Source organism: Epithele typhae (assembly GCF_022376455.1).
Source record: "Epithele typhae strain CBS 203.58 chromosome Unknown BXZ73scaffold_57, whole genome shotgun sequence".
NCBI classification, from domain to species: domain Eukaryota; kingdom Fungi; phylum Basidiomycota; class Agaricomycetes; order Polyporales; family Epitheliaceae; genus Epithele; species Epithele typhae.
This window is the reverse complement of record NW_025954248.1, coordinates 52,729-72,048: the sequence shown is the minus strand read 5'-3', so window position 1 is coordinate 72,048 and position 19,320 is coordinate 52,729. Positions and strand designations below refer to the sequence as shown.

Sequence of the window (19,320 nt, the reverse complement as noted above, 5' to 3'; positions counted from 1 at the left end):
GCAGATTCGTTGCTGGATCGAAGCCCGCGCCTTCTATAAGCTCGGGGGTCGGGATGAGTGCGAGACGAGGAGCAGGACGCAACGAGTCACTGACTCGATAGTATCCGCCTGCACCCAATCTTTCCGTTTCTCTTCTTCCCGACCTGGTCGATCTTTCTCCGCTGCGCGTCCGTCGAGTTCAACTTGTCTCATGTGCCGTCCCCGCACGACGCCATGTAAGTCATGACGGAATTTGTGTTGCACTGCACGTGTGTGAATTAGCGCCTTAAAGCCGTGCAGTTGAACCAGGGTATGTGCCTTCTGACCCTCACCGCCGGACGACCGGAACGCGACGGTGCTCTCAGAGTTCGCGGGGGAAGAATCAGAATCCAGATATATTTGCCTTCTGCGCGCTGAGACCTCCTCCATCTTCACGCGAGCGATGGCAGGGCCGAAGATGCCGGGATGCCCGAGGCCCAGCGCAGAGGGCGGACCCACCGCGCGCGCGCTCGGAGCCGTCCACAGGCTCGGCTCGCGCTCCTCCGCTTTCAGTGAGCGGGCGTACGGCGCCGCGCGCGCGCGGGGTACTACGAAGCTTGCGGGAGCGCGAGGTCGCGGAGGAAACGTTCGGGGTCCGGGTCCTCTTTTGTCTTGATTCCCGCCACGAAGAAAGAGAAAGAGCACGGGCCTCCGCCTCTAGACGTCGTTTCTTCTCGGAGACGGGGACCACGAGCGAGCTGTATTCGTCGTGCTTGTGGATGCTGAGGCTCTTCCCGAGCTTGAACCGCTCAGGGCATTGTCACGTGGCGGGAACGGAGAAGGCGCAATAATGGGGCTTGCCTGTGGTCCTGCATGAAGCGCCTGGAATCATTGTGAAGAACGTAAAATGGAAGAGACCTACTGCTTTGCTACAAGGTGCTCGGTCACGTTTTGCTTTTCAATATTCGTATAATTGCAGTACGGGAAAGCAAAGCTGTGTGCGATAGTAAGAGCCAGGTAATATGAGTTAAGCCCGATTAAAACCACGGTTCCATGCGAGGGTTATTGATGGACGCGTTTCTTCCCATTTCTTACAGGTTTACGGGCGTTAGGGGCGGTGGATAGGATACGGATGAAACGCTGAGAGCTCTCGACCTTGGAGGAGCGATGGTGGCCATGCCATCGAGAAGTGCGGACTGAAATACCACATTCCACGCGCGAGAAAAGCGAAACTACGGACCAGAGGCACGAACCGGGCGAGCGCGACGCCGCTTCGCTCGCTCGCCGCGCTAGACGGGGACACTTTCTTTTTCAGGATCGCGGCCACATCAAAGCAAAGAGCAGAGTGCGCCTGGGTGGCACTCTTCCCTCGCTAAACACACCCTCGCCTCACTTTCCTTGTCCACCGTCACTTCCAGGGCTACGCTACTGTCTACACCGTCGAGGTGCGCGACCGTGGCCACAGCCGCGCGACCTCAACGAGGCAGACGGTCTCGCAGAGACGAGTGCGCACGCACTTCGACATACCAAAAGTTGGATCGTGAAGCACCGGATCCCAGAAAAAAGCGTGCACACCGCCTCAGGGTGGCCAGAACAGGCGAGCCAGGCAGCCAGTCAAGGGAGAAGGGGACGCACGATGGGCGCTAACATCCGCTGCCCCCGCCACGGACTCCGTTTTGTCCTGCGGCGCTGATCAATCTGGATCCGAACGAATGAAGTACAGTAATGACTTGAAAACGCGAGCAAAGACCCCGTGAGGAGTCAATGCCCTCCCGTGAAGCAACTGAAGCATGCATCATCCCCAACACGCCCATTCGTACGTGAAATGACGTCCAAACAAGAGGCATGGAGGTTGGAGAGAATGAGACGAGTAAGATTAGAGACAGGTGAAAATGGGAGGGATGGTGCTCGCTTGGGACGGTTTCCAGATCGGGGTGACTGAGCCACTCGACGGCACGGACAAAGCGCGGTGGCCAGAACATTGCGCAGAAGACGTGAAAGCAAAAAGACTCACAACGTATCCCCGAAGTCGACCCCACAGCTCGTACTACATAACCCACCGACGGAAACATCGGCACCCGTACGCGGCTTACCCGCACTCATTCTACGAAGTATCCTCGAATTTTTCTACACAGTTAACGTTGAAGGTTGCCGAGAACGTGCGGTTGAGAATATGACACAGTGTCCGTCCGTCGATGATCGCGAGGTATCCAGAAAATCGATTATCAATCTCAACGGCCATTGCTGTCGGACAAAGGAACAGATCGCTCACCTTCCGTCGCACAGAGGGGTGCTAACACGGGGGCTGCAGTGGAGACCAGGGTCGTGGCTGGACAACTATGTGAGCAAACACGCCCACACCATGCGCCACGTCACCACGCGCTCACCTCATGAACTGCCCATGTATCCTGGAGTGCGGCCCGTGGCCCTGCACTGGCCCCTCTTCGATCGATGATGATCGAACTTCGTCATGCATCCAGACCACGCGCTGCGACGTCTCTTCTCGACCGCGAAAGTGTCAGCTGAGTGAACTGCGGGTTCCCACATCGCGGTACAGCATTCCTGAGACCGCAACCTTGTGGACATAAACCCGCCTCGTCCATACATCACCCATGAATTCTGAATCGGCACCACGGCACGGCGGGCTAATGTCGTCCCTTCAGCCATGTCCGAGCTGTGAGAGAAGCAATGAATAGACGGAAAAACACCGAGTATTGGACTGTATGCATGCACCCACTCACGCATGTGTGATCGAAAAAGATATTTCGCAGGCGGCAGCCAATGACGTCGCCGAGGAGGGATCCAGAGGGCTTCAAACAAGGCCGATATGGCTGACGTGACCGTAGACCGCAGTTCAGACTGGCGTGCTGCAACGAGGTTCATCAAAAGCGCGATTTGTCATTTATGGATTCGACCTAGGATAGTGTGAGAGAGATAGGGTTAGATCACAGGCACAACATGAGCTGTGGTCTAGAAAGACAAACGCTGTGCGATCTGCGCAGTCCTGGCAGTGGCTGAGACCATCAGACGAATTGCTTCAACTTTCGGGGACCCTACCGAATGCTCCTCATCGGTCAGCCAGGTCGATTCAATGCGTCCGCGCAGCGAAACTCCCTTACCTCCGAGTGGGACCGAAAATCGATGGCAGTCTAAGTATAGTATTTCTTTCCAATACGACGTCGGCGAGCCCGCCGCCAAGAGAGACTCCGAGCATGTGTGTATGCTGCGCAGCGTTGTAACTTGACAGGAGACGCGCTTTGTGACTGCGCAGAGGCGGCCTTGATGCCCGACGTGAGTGATGCGAGTGGGAGCAATGAATATTGAATCGTGGGCGGAGCAGAAGCGGAGGTTGGCGCGTCGAGCATCACGCTGGCACAACGCCCGGCGTGTGAAAAGTGGTGGCTGTGTTGATCATCGTTACTGCAGCCAGCTGCGCAGCCGGTTCTCCCTCAACCAGACTTGATAACACCGATTTCCAACGTTGCAATCTGTCAGCTCCCTTACGGCTACGCTTCCTTCCGCTTCACCGCTGTCTGAAACATCGCAGAGTCTCGGTGACATGCCAAGTTACTGCTATTTCTTCCGGTGCGGTTATACTTACTTCCTTGAACATCCTCGTTGTTCCTCATCACGGAATTTTGCAGCGAAGTCCGGCGCAGCATATGTTTAGGTGATCTCACGGCGTCCGCGGCAATCGCAGCGGAGCGTAGAGCGCGTGGGTGCCGCGCCGTCCCGTGCCCGCCGCAGAAGATTATAAAGCTCATGTGCTTGCGGTGACTGAAGACATCCTTTTCTCCTCCCCTCCTTCCACACTTCTCTCACCCCACCACATTTGCGCCGCACTTTTCCTTCGTCGCCACGACAAACATGATGCGCATCTCGTCTTTTGTTCTTGCTGCCCTCTTTGTCCTTGGAGGTAGGTTTGGCGTCCTTTGATTCTATCGGCCTGGGATGACGCTGATTGGAATATCCGCAGGGGATGCTGCCGTCGTCGAGAAGCGGCGGCTCGCGTCGACTTTGGCCCCGGTATATGGAAGCTCTGCAATCGCGACCATGTCCACCTTCGGCACTGTTTCGGGGAGCGCCGCAACTTCCGGTATTGTCACCGTCTCCGGTAGTGCCGCGACCTCGGGCATTGTCACCGCTTCGGGGAGCGCTGCGACTTCCGGCATCGTCACCGCCTCCGGTAGTGCCGCGACCTCGGGCATTGTCACCGCTTCGGGGAGCGCTGCGACTTCCGGCATCGTCACCGCCTCCGGTAGTGCCGCGTCTTCCGGCATAGTCACCGTCTCCGGAAGCGTCGCGTCCAGCACCGCGGTGGCGACTACCGTCACCGTCTCCGGTACCGCTGAGCCGACCACGATCGTCATCGGGAGCACGACCATCATCGGGAGCAGCCTTTCTGTGTCCTCGACCGGCGCCGTCACGTCGACCTTCGTCGGTTCTTCGGTGACGCTTTCCGGCAGCCAACCCACGGGCACCATCGTTTCGTGCGCACCGGTGTACGGCCACGGCCACGGCCACTCTTCGGCGTTCGCAAGCACCTTCACCGCGTTCCCCTCGTCGAGTGTCGGGATTTCGTCGTCTTTCGCATTCCCCTCGTCAAGTGCTGAGGTCTCATCGTCCTTCGCCTCGTCCAGTGCCGACGTCTCGTCGTCCTTCACCTTCCCCTCATCGAGCGCGGAGGTCTCATCATCCTTCTCATTCCCCTCGTCGAGTGTCGGGATTTCGTCGTCCTTCGCGTCCCCCTCGTCGAGCGCTGAGGTCTCGTCGTCCTTCGCCTTTCCCTCCTCCGTGGCCGTATCGTCCGTCGCGGAGTCCACTTCGGGGACATTCGTCGGCTCCTCGTCCTTCGCCTCCAGCACCTTCGCGACCAGCGTCTTCAGCAGCAGCGTCGTCGCTCCAACCACCGCCTTCTGAACACTCCCATCGGATATCACCGGACGTGCTGTGAGGTCGGACGCAGGAGCGCGAGGAGAGGAGAGGAGGGGTTGAGGGGAGGGTGCTGGGACGGACCGTTTCGGTCATGGACATCGCTGTTCGATTCCGACATTCGATTGCGCGGACAGACAGTAGTATCAGGTTGTTTGCAATACCTTATAACGTTTTTAGACACCTGGAAGGGGTGACCCGAGTCGATCCTGAGCATGCGCTGTTCGTTACCGTCCAAGTCCGTGCATCGAGTGTAACTGACGCGTGACAGACAGAGCAGAGCCCACCCCAGAACACAGCGAAACTGCTCGGAGAAGAGCCCTTCGAACGTCCGCGTTAGTTCACGTGACTCGCGGATGCAGTGACGGGGGTTCTCACTTTCCGGCGTCGTCGTCCGGTCGAAGCACACGAGTCGATGTTCGCTCGCGCGCCCTCTCTTCGCGCTACAGGGGATAGCATTCCGCGCCTGCCTCGGTCAGCTACCATCACGATCCCGCGTGCTCCCTACTCCCAGCCGTCTAGGAGGTCATGGGATTAAGCTTGCACGTGGAGCGCGCGAGGACGCGGAGCGCAGGGGTCGTCCGCGCGAGCTCAGCAGGGGGCAGTTTGAGGAGGGTGAGGCGGCCCGCTTCTGCAAAGCGCGACCTATCAGCCGCGAAGGCCTCGCCGATGCTGTAGGGGTCGTGGCTAGACTGGATGATGGGGTGGAGGTGGAGTGAGGGGATGGACGGTAAGATGCAGAAGAGAGCCTTCGGGAGGTAGAAAAGAGATGTGTCGGAGAGAAGGACGCTTGAGTGTGGGGAGACGGCATTGATGTCGGCGAGCACAGCTGCGATGTCGTGGCGCGCAAATCCGCCAACAACTGCAGGACCTTCTGTCCCTCCTCGACGTCCGTGTGTCATGGGACGGATTTCGCGTCGGAATCTTTGGGCGCAACGGACTGGATGGCCCGAAGAAAAGGCCCGAGAAGCGCGTGCTGCACATGCCCATGACGTTTCCTCGTACGTGCGCAGGAGCACCAGGAGCTCACGCGGTACCTATAGCGACACGACGGGTTCGTGCCGGGGAATTGGAATGGGGAGAGGAGCCGTATCCGAGGCGAATGTGGGGGCAACTCGCGGGCGAAACCGATGCCGGGGGTGGGAAGAGTTCACACTCGGCCGCTTTCCCGCGCGGGCGTCTGCCTGCCAACCTGAGCGAGGTGCGGTCGACGGCGCCTGGTCGGCTTCGGCGTCGGAGGCCTCGAGGAGGAAGTAATGGAATTTCGTGCTAGATAAGACATCAACAACAGATGGTAGTGGTAGGGAGGCACGAACAAACCTCGGGATACCCCCTGTCTGCGTATTTCATTGGCACGATCTTGAGTCGTGTACGGCGTGATGCCCATCTTGAACGGACGCTTGTGAATCAGAATGACTCAGCCAAGCCAAGCAGAGTATCTTGGGTGAAAGCAAGACTTCGGAGGAAACACCGGGGTGAGACGTAGACGTATCTCCTTCACCCGCGACTCCGCAACCAACCCACGAAGCATCTTCTACCGCCCTCACTATGCAGGCATCGGAACGTGATCCCCGTCTATCCCGTAACAGGGAGTCTGAAGCAGCCGAAGTGAAAAAGCGCGTAGCTGCGCTCGGTGCTCTATCATAAACGCGGATTGAGGGTGCATATAACCACGGAGAGTGCCAAGGTACGTACCGATACGTCGTTTCAGCTCTGCATCGCCCCACTGCGCTGGCGAGCCCGCCTCACTGTGCATTCGCCGAAAAGTAGAAAATGCCCGTTCGTCCACCGCTCCTTGTGCTTTGCATGCTATTGGCATTGGGCGCCTGACATACATGGCAGTATATGCGTAGCGGACGGGGATGTCATTGCTATAGTCTACTACATGGCGTTGCGACGCTTGTTGCATAAGACCCTATGAAAGTGCTGGGTCGGCCCACAAAGTTCGCGCAGAAAGGCAGCGAGAAAGCACTCACCATTCAGACTCGCAGCCAAATCGAAACCCGCGCTCTCGTCCAGCTCGTGTGCCCCTCCTCAGACCTCGTCCCTCCAGGGAGCGAGCACGGTCATACCTGGTCGCGCTCGATCCACCCGCACCGCCGGCCACACGATCGCCGTTCTCCCGCGCCGCCATCTGCCTCTCCTGCCTCAAACGTCTGCGAGTGCTTCCGCCGTCTACACGACTCGTCTACTCATCCGTGTTCGTAGTTGTCCGGGGAGTCTTTGAAGTGGCCCGGAAAGCACCGATCGTCCGAACCCCCGGCACGGATCCGGAGCCTGTCGGTGTCGCAACAGGCGGGCACGAGGGTGCACGACAAGAGGACGAGGATGCGAAGTGTGGGGAAGGGTACGCACCAGGCGACGAGGATGACCTGAAGGAAGGCGACGCGGTACTTGTAGGTGTCGCGGGCCTCACGGAGAGCGATCCGGTTACCGAGGTGGTCGGGAAGTTGCGCTAGAGGTGCGGTAAAGACTTTGTTTCGGAAACAGAAATATTGGTGATTGTGGAGAGCTCCAATGAAATCTTGCGAAAGGGACTCCCGGATCGTTCTGTCATGAGGACAAGATAAAGCGAGGAGTCGAAGGATAACGACGCACCTGAACCAGTTGGTGTGCCCCTATCCAGCGACTCAAGCTTGAATTCACCCGGGAAAAGCTTGAACTAGATGGCCGATTTTTGGCCAGGCGTGCATGGTGAAGATGAGGGGGGAGGGAGGGCGATGACGGAGGATGTCCAGGCCATGAGATGGGAGCTCTAGAGGAAGAAACATAGACACCACGCCAGACCAGTTGCTCGCGAATTTGGTCACGCGCTAATCTATGGTCGGATTAGATAGCGCGCCGCGAGCCCTGTTACACAACCCGTGACTTGTGTAACTGACACCCATCCAATATTTCCAGTCCTCCGAGAGAGGTCCAGGCAGCTCACAGACACCGCGCAAGTCCGCGTCTCGTCCCAGTCGTCAATACTGTTGTGATATGACGCTTCTAGTATCGCTTCCCTTTTTCGTTTATCTTATCTTATCTTATCTTTATAGCCTTTCATTGTCCTTTGTATCGCATCTGTAATGGTTCATAATACGCGTTCTATCGACTTTACCATCAGGTCTATAGTCTTTGTTCTTTGCTACTCAGTATTTAGTCTGGCCCTATCTGGTGCTGTCGGTATCGTTCCTGCTCCCCTCATCATATGTCCAACAAACACCACGAAGCATATGGCTCTCATCTCCCTCCTCTCTCTCAATGACGACGTCCTTTTCGAAATCTTCTCCCTGCTGAGCGGCAGAGAGGCACTTGCAGTCGCCTCCACATCCAAACGGGCCTATCGATTCGCCATCTACCGCGTATTCGCCAGCGTGGAGTGGACCCGCGAGAGCAATGAAAACGACGGATCCTCTGAAGCCGACGCATTTTGGGCCTACATGCGCGCGCCTGAGCCGGTTTCTCAGATTCCCCGTGTCCGACATCTCCGGCACCTCGTCCTGGGAGAGTTTGCACTGGACGATATACCTTCTCTATGTGCAATCCTTTTCCAAGCCCCCAACCTGCGCACCATCGACCTCTGCCTCCTCGAGCACCACCTCGATGATTTCATTCCGGCGTTGGGCGCGTTGCACCTCCTCGAGAAGGCTTGCCTGTCGTGCATTGACCCCAGGACGATTCCCGCCCTGCCGGCCATGTTCTCATCCTCGAAGCTATCCTCCTTAACACTCAACTTCGGCGAATACTATTGGGGCCTGCCGAAGGACGATGTTGATCTCACTGCCCTTGTATCTTTCCTCGCCTCCATGCCGAACATACAGACTCTGTCGATCGATATCGACAACGTGCTCGCAGTGCTACCCAACACCTGCAGACCGCCCAAATCGAGTCGCCTCAGCCTTCCCTCGGTCCGCCACCTCTCCCTCTTGTGCGAGCCACAGGTGCTCGAGAGCATCGTGCCACTGTGCCCGAATCTGGTCACACTTTCACTTTTTCTGTATTGCGAGGATGATCGTCCCGTGACATTTTCCATAGCCGCGGACGACCGGCGACCCGTCGTGCTAAAGGAGCTCAAGTTATCCCACGTCAAAATCGCAGAAGACACCTTGCGACGCATGGGACACGTCCACTCACTGGTGGTGGGAGGCTTGGGACGGTCATTATCCAGCTCAGAATTCCACGACCTCCCCCCGCTTCTGGAAGCGGTCCAGCCCTTCGCTCTCCACCTGCTCACACCCGAGCCTGCTCTAACTGAACCGGAGCGCACATGGAGGCCCTTGGTCGACGCGGCGCGCCAGCTCCGCTCCCTGGAAGTCACCGTCAAAGGGCACGCCAGCCCCGCCAACGTGCACGACTACCTGGTGCGTCCGCTCGCTCCACGAGTCCACGTCCACCCGGCGCTGCTGACGTCCGAGTCCTCGTCGCGCGCCCACACAGGACCCGCTCCTCGCCGCGCTGCAGTCCTCGTCGCTCGTCCACCTCACCCTGGACTTCCCGCCCGCGTTCCAAGCGTGGCGCACAGCGGCAAGTATGGCCGCAGTCGACGGCCTGCGCGAGGCCGAGGTCCGCCGCGTCGACGCGCTGCTTGCGCTCCCGCCGGCGCTCGCGCGCGCGGTCCCGTCGCTCCGCCTCCTCGCGCTCCACTCCTGCCGCCCCGAGACGACCGGCTTCGACAACGCGCGCGAACGCGGGGAGAGGATGGGCACGCGGGACTTTCCCCCAGAGCTCGCGGCGGAGCTCGCGTGGGAGGACGACGTCGAGCGGCTGTGGGGGCCGACGAGCGTGTGCGTCCGCCCGGCGCTGCGGCGCCTCAACGAGCTCCGGAAGGAGGTCCCGCGCGACGAGCGGTGGTGGTGGATCGAGGGCGAGGGCGCGACGCGGACGCCGGTGGAGATCTGGCGGGAGGACGGCGAGCGGGGACGTGAGATCGTCCGACGAGCGGATTTTAACAAGAGCATCGACGGTGAGCGTTCCTCGCGCGAGAGCTGTTCTCCTGGATGTTAATCAGGCCTGGGTTTTGTAGGTTTCTTCTCGGCCAAGTGCCGTTATGAACGGTAGCGCGCACGTGCGGCGCCGTAGAGATCCTTGGTGCTACTTATGTATATGCATGTAGCCGACGCTCAGTGGAGCGAAGTATCTGCACACGTTCCGTAACCCGCATTCACCGCCTCGCTCGCTGCCACACTTCCTTTCATCGCGGTCCATGACTTCGTGAGCTGGGCCGGGATCGATGGTAAGAGGCTCCAAACAATTAAACGTGTTTCTATCTCCACCTCTGCGCGCAGCTTCTGAACCGTCAGCCCCGTCTTGAAGGGCGCATCCAACCCGGACCTCTTTTGTGGGTCTCAGCGCGCGCGCGCGCAGTCGGCAGAGGCATTAGTTGCCCCCGCGAAGTCTGGAAGCATAGCGGCCAGAAGGTACGTGCCCTTAGCCCTAGTGCGGCTGCACGGGTTTGAGGCGTCGTGCGTGCAGTGGCCTCACAACACCGGTCCTTTGATGATTCGCATGGCGTCGTGCGGGGACGGCACATGCAACAGGTTGGACCCGACGAACGCGCAGGGGTTCAAGATCGACCAGGTCGGGAAGAAGAGCGACGGAAAGACTTTGGTGCAGGCGGACATCAGTGCGTTCTGCTCCTCGTCTCGCACCCATCCCGACTCGCGTGCATTCGCATTGAACGGCAACTTCTTCAGAATCACGTTCCACGACGACCTCAGGCCTCATCCCCGGCTACCACCTCGTCCGCCACGAGATCATCGTCCTCCACCTCGCAGCGACAGAGGGTAGCGCCGAGTTCTTCCTGTGTTGGACTGAGGGATGAGTCGGAGCCCGCAGTCGGTCGTCAAGCCGGTGTTCTGGCCGAAGGTCGTGTTTTGCGCCGCCTGGCAGTAGGATGCGGTAGCGCGAAGGGAGGAAGGAAGGAAGGAAAGAAGGAGAGGTATAGAGCGCCATCTCGGCCAGAAGTGGCGAGTAGGCGAGTGGCGAGAAACAAGAGGGCGTCAGCATCTGAATCAGCCACCTTCGTCTCTTCGCTTGTCCCCCCTCAGTGTCCCTCTTTCTCTCTCTCTCCTTCTCCCTCTCTCCCCGGCGTCGTCTATGTTCCACCTCTGGACGAAATGGGGCTGTTCTTCCGCATATTGCGCACGGGCACATCGCTCAGCAGTTCCATGTGGCTGGCCCAAAATAGTCTCAAGGATCGAAGCAACACATTGCAGCGTACCATCCTAGGCCGATCTGACTCTCGTCGTTGGCGAGGCGAAGGTAGCCATTTTTTCCACGGCTTTACCGGCAATTTAGAAGCGAAGATTCCTGATCACTTAGGTGCGCCTGGTTGCCCTGGTTAGTTACGTCGTCTCCTCATCCGCCCCTATTCGTCTGGGAACATCTGCGCCATTCATTGCTTGGACGTTCCCGGAGCATCCATGCTCTCACCTCGCCTTCCGTGGATTCTTTGCGTCGCCGCTCTGGACAGCCGCAGGTGGTGGGAGAGCGAGGGTGGAGATTGGCGGAGGCATGACGCTGCAGCAGGCGCAGGAGGTGAAGGGTAGTGGCGGATAGGACGTGGTACGTCTTTTATGACCCCTGCTATGTATCGACTCTTGAGCACATCTTTTGCGTTCTTTACCATCAATGAGCTTTCACTCCAACACACTCCTTCTGTTCTTGTGAACCTGCACACCCCCGTCACTTGACGACGGCGCACATGCCTCTTTTTTCTACAACGAAGACGCGCTGTTCGCATCTTTCTGCCAACCCTCAGCGACGCCCTCTTGATCAGTGTCGTGCGCTTCCCGTCTTGTTTATCGCGTCGCCATCCCTCATACCTCCTCGAGCCCGCCCCGGGGTCGAGATTCCCAGGCGGGGAAGGTTTCCCCGGCCACACCCGCCGCCCCCGCCTTTTTCGAACCTGTAGACGTCCCGCCCGTGGCGTGGCACCATCCTCACAGAGGGTGAGGGGCGATCGTCGCGCAGGGCTATGATGTATGTATTAATTCTTCTTGCACACGCCGGAATTACACTGCTGAGTTCAGTTTCGTTCTGATCTGAACTTGGCCTCAAAAAGAGAGCGAAAATATAACTTGTTACCATCCTGAGCCATGACGTCACAGCGTACTAGCAAACGAGATTTCAACTCCCATGCACTCCTTTGTGGTGTTCACCTAGGCAGACCACCACAGGAAGCGTGCTCGCCGCGGACAATAAGAAGGTCTGCAGTTTGACAAATGAGCATTGAGGGCAAAGAGTTGTGCGGATGATGAAAAGGCCAAATATCGTCGGCCGTACATTACCTCGCTTAATGAGTGAATCACTGGCATACATGCCGCGAGCTATCCCTTGGGAAAGCTTACTATCGTGGCTCCTCGTCCGGGTCAAGTTCGCGCCCCCCGATCGCCATCTTGGCACCTCCGGATCTCCACCAGCCTGCCCGCCGCGCCCTTACCCTCTACCCACCAATGCCGCTCTACGCGCGGGATCTCCCGGATCCTCCCTGAGTTGCCGCAGTGCAGGGCTTCCGAACTCACTCGCATGCCCCCAACGCCGCTCGAGGCTTGGTCATCAGCCTCCAGGGGCGGACTCTCCAGAGCCGTGCGCGCCCGACTGGTTTGGAAGCCCGTCAATCCCAGGGGAGATGCAGAGAGCGCCACCGCGCGGATAGATGGGACGGCCTTGACGAACCGGGTGGAGGAGCGCGCCTCGACGCGGCGGGCCTACGGCGTCCACACCGGAGATGCTTGACGCGCGGTGGCGCAGGACAGCGGCGGGGAATTCCAGGGAGATCTGGATCCACGAGCCGAGTCCGATGTTGACCGAAGCGCAGCGAGCAGGATTTCCGGGCATCGCGGAAGGTCGGACAGAGCAGCGGTGGACTTCGAGACAAGGAGGGGACGGAGCATGCGTTCACGAGCGTCGCACTCGCATTCTGTCAGCACGATCTTGAGAGACCGAGACCGAACACAGGGAAGAAGGTGTAAGACTGTGAGAAGCGGGAGGATTGTAAATCGAGAAAGTCGTCCGTGTCGGAGATGTACTGGTCAACATGAGGGAGACGAGATGCATGCACGGGTCCCCTCGGAGTCAAGGACGATAATGGTTCCACCGGACGCGCGAGGGTGGGATGCCGTCAAAATCCGGAAAAGGGTGCATAGGCGGCGGGCGCGTTGCATGAGCTTACGCACGTATGGTTAATTAGCAGGCCCGGATAAAGAAAGAAACAGTGACTGGGACAATGAGATTCGAGAGATCCCTCTCCTCCACCGCCTCTTCCTCTGGCCTCGCCGTCGCGCCGCGCCGCAGCTCCCTCCAAGTCGTGATCTAAGACAGCTCGCGAAACGCGCGCGAGTACACGCTACGTCCCGCTATCATACGTCGCGCGAAGGCGCACCTGAGCAGCTGCTTGCCACGCTTGAGGTACATACCGCGTGTCCGCCAACGCGCACCTCGACTTATGTCTTGTGTGCATTGCGTACGTGCGCGCTACCACTCATACCGGCAACTCGCGGAACAGAGTCCTGCAAGCACTACAGATCAGCTACTACGGATACAGGTACGTCAAGTGCGATAAAATACTCACCATCGAGGCTTCTCGCAGGGTTAAAGTTCGCGTGTTCGATGACCTCGCGGGCCCGCTCGCCGTCCTCCCTCCAGATCTCCACCGGGGTGCGTGCCGCGCCGTGGCCCTCGACCCACCACTGCCGCTCGTCGCGCGGGATCTCCGTGTGCACGCAGCGCGGAGCTCACGAACTCGCTCGTCGGTCCCCACCGTCGCTCCACGTCGTTTTCGCGCGCGAGCGCTGCCATCACCCCCGGTCCTCGTGCTGCGCGCGTGCCCGAGCCTGTCGAACCGGGGAGAAAAGATGAGAGCGCCAGGATGCGGAGCGTAGGACGACCTCCACGATCCGCAGAGGGAGCGGGCGGAGCGCTTTGACGCGGCGGACTACAGTCGCGCGTCAGCTGTCCACTTCGGCTATGCTCGACGCGCGATGGTGCTGCGCGACCGGCGCGAAGTGGAGGGAGAAGTGGACGTGCGCTACCGATGCGGATCGCAGTGCGGTGAGGAGCGGATCCTGGGTGCAGCGCGGGGATCGTCAGCGGTCGGGGCAAAGGAGCGAACCGTCCTCAAAGCGACCCTCACTGCCCTCCGCCAGCGCCGCCCTGCGGGTTCCGCCCGCATCCTCAACTTCTACGTCCTCGACCCTGCCTCGGCCCCGCCCGTCCTTGGTCATGACGCCCACGTCCTCGACAACCTTCGCCGGTGCTGTGACATACCTGTCCAGCGCCTCACCTCTAATCCCGCTCGCACCCGCTGGTCCATCCTCCCGACGGCTCCGGCTGCAGGCGTGTCGGCTGACCCGGACACCCAGGCCGCCTCCCTCCACCAACACATGGAGGTGCTGCTTGGCACGCGCCTCCGCATGGCCCGGTACGTCAACCGGTCATCCACCCTCTTCCCGCAGGTCCAGCGCCTGCGCTACAATGCAGACGGGACATCAGCCGAGGTCGACCCCCGCTCTGCTCTCCGCGATGCGATCGCCCGCTCTGGAGTCCCCACATGGACCACAGCCGGCACCCATGCCTCCCCCACACCCACTGCCATCCGCTGGGGCCCCCACGCCCCCGATGCTCCCACCGCCTCGCTGTTCGTCGACATCGACGATGATGCTGCCTTCACCACCACCCGCGCGCTCAACAACACGCGCCTCATCTTCGACAACGGTCCACGTGCTTGCCTCATGGCGCGCGTCGCCCCCCACCGTCCCCAGTGCCAGAACTGCCAGAAGTTCGGGCATGTGGCTCTCCGCTGTCGCGCGCCTCCAGCGTGTGGCGTTTGTGCCGGCACCCACCACTCACACGACCACGGGTTCCTTGTGAGGACCCCTGGTGCCCCCACTCTGCCGGTCCGTTGTGTGAATTGCTCAGGCGATCACACGGCCTACGACCGCAAGTGCCCCCACCGCCTGCCGAAGGGCGGCTCGGGTGCTGCTCCACCCCGCAAGTCCCGACCTCCGCGTGGCCAATCCACACCCACGGGAGGTGACAAAACCCCGACCTCACAAACCTTCACGTTAGTATACCCGGAGGGTAGTAGCCAAGGCCAACCCCCCCGCAGTGTCCGGTAGCAGGACTCGGTGGGACTTCAGATGCGCATGGACTTTGTTTCGGCCTCGGACTACCTTCATATGCGCTCCCCAGCTCCAAACGCGGCCGCCTGCAGGGCCTGCACTCACCACACTGGCTCAGGCCGTGGTCCCGTGCCACTACGGCGTCAACCGAACGCGGGATAGCCGCCGTCCCGTTCCGATTACTGAACGTACTTAGCACTACGCGTGTAGTTAACGAGCTCTGGCACGAATCCATCATCATCATCATCATCATGGGGCAAAGGAGCGAGGGGAAGATGCGGTAAGAACGTGACGGACCATGTATTCGCGCACGTCGCACTCGCCCCGCGTGACGACGATCCCGAGCAAGGGCAGCCCGGGGGCGACCCACACAGCGTGTCCCAGACATGAAGCGGGGTCGCAATCGTGGGAGTCGTGTGGAGCTCGAGGGCGGTAGGCCGGACGGCGGGATTCGGAGGCGTCCTCCTCGTCCACTTCGGTGTCTCTGCGCCAGTACACGTTGGCGAAGACGCGGGATATAGCAAGGGAGTAGGTGCGTCTGGAGCTGGAAGAGGTCGCGAGCGCATCGTCGCGGTCCAGGAGGGAGAATATCGCGAGAAGGGAGGTGGAGCTCATTTTCGAAGCACTCACGGCTTGTCCGGGATGGACGGATAATCGCGCGCGGAATTGGCGCTGTTTATCTGTCTGTATCTGAGCTGTAGGGGTATAAATGATTGGGAGCATAGAGGAAAAGGAGGAGGAACGAGTCGTAGACATCCGAGAAGCCTCGAGGCTGCAAGCGGGGCGCCGGGCCGAGGTCGGCGTCTACGCGTCTGCAATGCTCCCTATTATCTAATCTTATCTCGCGGACGGCTTACACATCAGGGCGCAAAATGCCCAGCCCCACGCAACGCAGCGTCGCAGCTCACCGTCCCCTTCTTCATTCTCTTCGCTGTTCACCCAGTCTTCTATCACGACGACCTGCAGCATTTCCACAACGCCCACCCGTCAGTTCAAGACTTGTTTGTTGCTCGGTGCACGCTGCGGCGCCGCCTCACCGGTAGTCCACAGGATTAGAAGAGTCAACGGGTATGCCGCGGCTCTCGAAGAACCAGGCGGTGAGGCAGTACACACCCTTGCTGTAGAGGAAGTGTTGCTGTGAACAGTGCGAACATATAGCCTCTTTCAGGACCAGGGACGGTGGTGGATTGGCCGGACTTGCGGAGCGCGGTCATTGTCCAAAGGCGCAGAGAAAGCGTAAGGAGTCTGATTCGGCGATGGCTCTGAACGGTGAGCGTTCGCTCGTCGCCCTCTGCGCTTCCTCTCTGTACTCGATCTGGTCGTTCATGGGGCTCCTCTCTGGGGTAGCCTTGTGCTGGGAAGAGACCAGCACGCCACCAACGTCCCTTCCCCCATCTTTACCGTATATCCGCAGCGCCGCAGTTCCGTCCGCTCGAAGATATGGACGGAAAAAGCGACTGGAACGCACGAGAGTACATGGTATGTTCAAATTCCGACTCCCCTCTGCGTCATACCTTCCGCGCGCTGGTCTTCATCGTGCTACAGCAGTCGCTGCTTGCTGCGATGAAGTTTACGCAGCTCGTCCACCTGCCCGCCCACCCTCGCCCACGGATGTGCGTCCAGCACACATTAAGTCGGTGGCTTCCCCGTCGCGGGGGCCTACCGCGCTCACTCTCGGTGCGGCCCGTCTCGCCGCGTCTCCGTCTCTCCCGTTGTTGCGCTCTCACCACGCCAGCTTGGGCCCCCAGCTTCGTCGTACGTGGGCTACATGGAGTGTTGGACGTGCCCACAGCATTGGTCGTGGGGCTCTATCGTGAGGACGATCCCAAGGCGATGTGGCCCGCGAGCGTGTTCCTCAACGCTTCGTGGCGGAACGTCAGGGAGCCCCGGAGGAGCCCACAGTGTGCCGCTCTGCGCTAACTTCTCCCCGCTCTCCATCAAATGCTCTTCGTCTACGACACCGCGCGAGAGCACTTCCTCCGTGCGTTCGTGCGCGGTTCGAACGCCATCGTGCCACCGAAGGCACTCTAGCGCACGGCGGGCCACCTCGTCAGCCGATATCAACGTCGTCATCAAACATCGCCGTGAGTCCTCGGCTCGTCCGTGTCTGAATCACATCTCTAGGACCCATCTTCGCCGCGCTACCCACCACCGCAACGGAATGCGCGTGGACGAGGTCCTGCACATCGCTCTTGTCCACCTCTTCCCCGCCGAGCTTGCGCGTATCGTCATTCACCACCCGCGCGGGCGCTCAATTGCGACGACGTCTCGGATGGCGATGACTATACGTGGTCGGGGGACGAGGCGGGGGCGCAGGTGCGGTGCAGGGGAGAGCGGAGAGACGACGTGGAGACCGCGCGCGAGCTCGTCGAGGATGGCCATTTGACGCGGCGACGACGCCGATTGGTGAGCTGCCTCGTTATTTCTCGCGCGAGTACCGTACATCAGTACTGGAAGAGCTTGTAGCAGATCTCTGGAAGTCTCCGTATTTCAACTCGTCCGCGGCAGCAGGTTTGCTGAGTCGATCAGCGAGTGGGCTTGCGGACCTGGTGCGTCCTTGCACAATGAGGAGACTCGAGATAAGTTATCAGGTGCGGGCCGCGTACGCGACTTGAGCCACGCATCTGCATCCACGATCCGGTGAGTCTTCAGATAAGTGCGATCAAGACTCAGTTCTGACTTGAGGTGCAGTGCCCAGGCGATGGAGCTGTTCTGCTGAGATGTGGCCGAGTCTGCGATGCGGCGGACATATCACTGCATGTGTACAGCCCCCCCACACCGACTTCGTCCACCTGTTGTGGGGCGTATCAACCTGCGGTGCGCGCACCCACGCTCCAGGGCCATACCGGCGTCGCTCGAACTATGCTTCCATCTGCCCGTGCACGAGTGGAACGTGCCGCGCGGCGGTGCTTCTCCGCGAGGACCGCGTGCTCGACCGGCTTCCTATATCACGGAGGCCACCCGCACAGTGCGAGTGACACCGGGCGGTGATTCGAGAGCGTCTCCCTCGACGCCACGGATGCACGCCTTGGTGCGGGGAATGGAAATGAGCTTCTCCGATAATTACGAGGCTGTGCGTATTTCCATGGCTTTGACGATTTCAGGTTCCGGCTCACATCTCACTGGAGAGGAAAATCTTCTGGAACGACAGGGCGATTGGGCATACAGGAAGATTATTGAGCCCATGGAGCCGCGACTTCATCCGTATCACGCGCTACGATACTGCTTATGAAGCGACCGTAGCGACGCATGACGCGCATACAGTCATAGGTAGAACGTAGACTGCCATGTCAAGTCACCGCCCATAACGAACCTTGGTGGAGTAGAACCTTGCAATGAGCCGATTGGCGACCGCGCGCACACATTCAGGATCGCATCCTCGAGTGTCTTGCCCGGGCCCCCAATCAAAGTCCGGGCGTTGGATCAAGTTCTGCGCCCGCCCGCCGTCCTCCCGCCCTATCTCCCCTGGCCTTGACTGCGAGAGCCCCTCGGTCTCGACCCACGACCACCGCTCCTCGCGCAGAATCTCCTCTCGGAGCGCCTGCAGCCTGCGCACCCCTGGGTCGATGATCTCGCTCTTAGGACCCTGCTGCCCTTCGACGTCATCCTCGCGCACGAGCTCCGCGACGAGCTCTGGTGGCACTCCACGGACTGCGCGCGTGCGTGCTTGATATCGAAGCCTGTGGACCCGGGGCGGTGCACAGGACGGCGCGGGGACGCAGAGCGAGGGGACGGCCTGTGCGAGACGACGCGGGGGCGGTCGGAGAGCGTGGACACGGCTAAATTTTGCGGTGGACCAGTCGTCAAGTTGGGTGATGTTCGATGCATGGTACCATTGCAGGAGAGGCGGGATACGAAGCGGGGAGGTGGACGAGCGGCGTGGCTCGAAGCGCGACGAGCAGTGGATAAGGGAAGAGATCAGCACCGGTAAACCGACTCGAAAGTGGCAAGAGAGACCAAGGAGATGTACCACGTAATCATGCACGTTGGGCTATGGCTACGATTTCGGGGGGAGCGGGGCTTAGGGGCAGCGTTAAATAGGTCGGCCAAAGTGGATCTCGTGTAGATCTCGAGGGTGGTGGGCGGGACATGGCTAGTGAATCGCTGCGGCCAAGGAAGGAGAAGACGGCGGGAAGAACGGAATGACAAGGATTTCATGTTATGTGTCCCAATACACTCGTCCAGGAGTCGTTCTTATGCTCTTCCGTACCTCGCGCTTTTTTGGTGATGTTGGTGAGAAGAAAGAGCTCACGCGGCGAAGCGTGCAGTGCGAGCTGCCCGTTGTATGCGCGCGAGCTTTCCTAGAAGCCGTCCCGCGTCCCATCCT

The 19,320-nt window shown here is 59.8% G+C and overlaps 5 protein-coding genes across 5 annotated transcripts; 3 read left to right on the top strand and 2 right to left on the bottom strand.

Moving 5' to 3' along the window:
* Positions 1-5,408: 5,408 nt before the first annotated feature.
* On the bottom strand, positions 5,409-5,792 carry BXZ73DRAFT_104868 (uncharacterized protein; the record flags this gene model as incomplete). Its single annotated transcript, XM_048016045.1, has 1 exon — positions 5,409-5,792. The coding sequence occupies one exon, from the start codon at positions 5,790-5,792 to the stop codon at positions 5,409-5,411; it is 384 nt and encodes a 127-aa protein (XP_047874271.1).
* A 2,313-nt stretch (positions 5,793-8,105) lies between these two features.
* BXZ73DRAFT_80276 (uncharacterized protein) lies at positions 8,106-10,026 on the top strand (the record flags this gene model as incomplete). Its single annotated transcript, XM_048023246.1, has 3 exons — positions 8,106-9,233; positions 9,310-9,835; positions 9,986-10,026. 3 exons carry the CDS (start codon positions 8,106-8,108, stop codon positions 10,024-10,026), a joined length of 1,695 nt encoding a protein of 564 aa, XP_047874270.1.
* A 141-nt stretch (positions 10,027-10,167) lies between these two features.
* BXZ73DRAFT_2000 (uncharacterized protein) lies at positions 10,168-10,672 on the top strand (the record flags this gene model as incomplete). Its single annotated transcript, XM_048017592.1, has 2 exons — positions 10,168-10,534; positions 10,590-10,672. Coding segments are annotated over 2 exons (450 nt in total), but the record flags the coding sequence as incomplete, so codon positions are not given.
* A 3,583-nt stretch (positions 10,673-14,255) lies between these two features.
* Positions 14,256-14,729, top strand: BXZ73DRAFT_905 (uncharacterized protein; the record flags this gene model as incomplete). The annotated part of the gene is made up of 1 exon (XM_048025658.1): positions 14,256-14,729. A coding segment is annotated over one exon (474 nt), but the record flags the coding sequence as incomplete, so codon positions are not given.
* Positions 14,730-15,242: 513 nt separating this feature from the next.
* On the bottom strand, positions 15,243-15,608 carry BXZ73DRAFT_104865 (uncharacterized protein; the record flags this gene model as incomplete). Its single annotated transcript, XM_048016044.1, has 1 exon — positions 15,243-15,608. The coding sequence occupies one exon, from the start codon at positions 15,606-15,608 to the stop codon at positions 15,243-15,245; it is 366 nt and encodes a 121-aa protein (XP_047874267.1).
* Between the last annotated feature and the right edge of the window lie 3,712 nt (positions 15,609-19,320).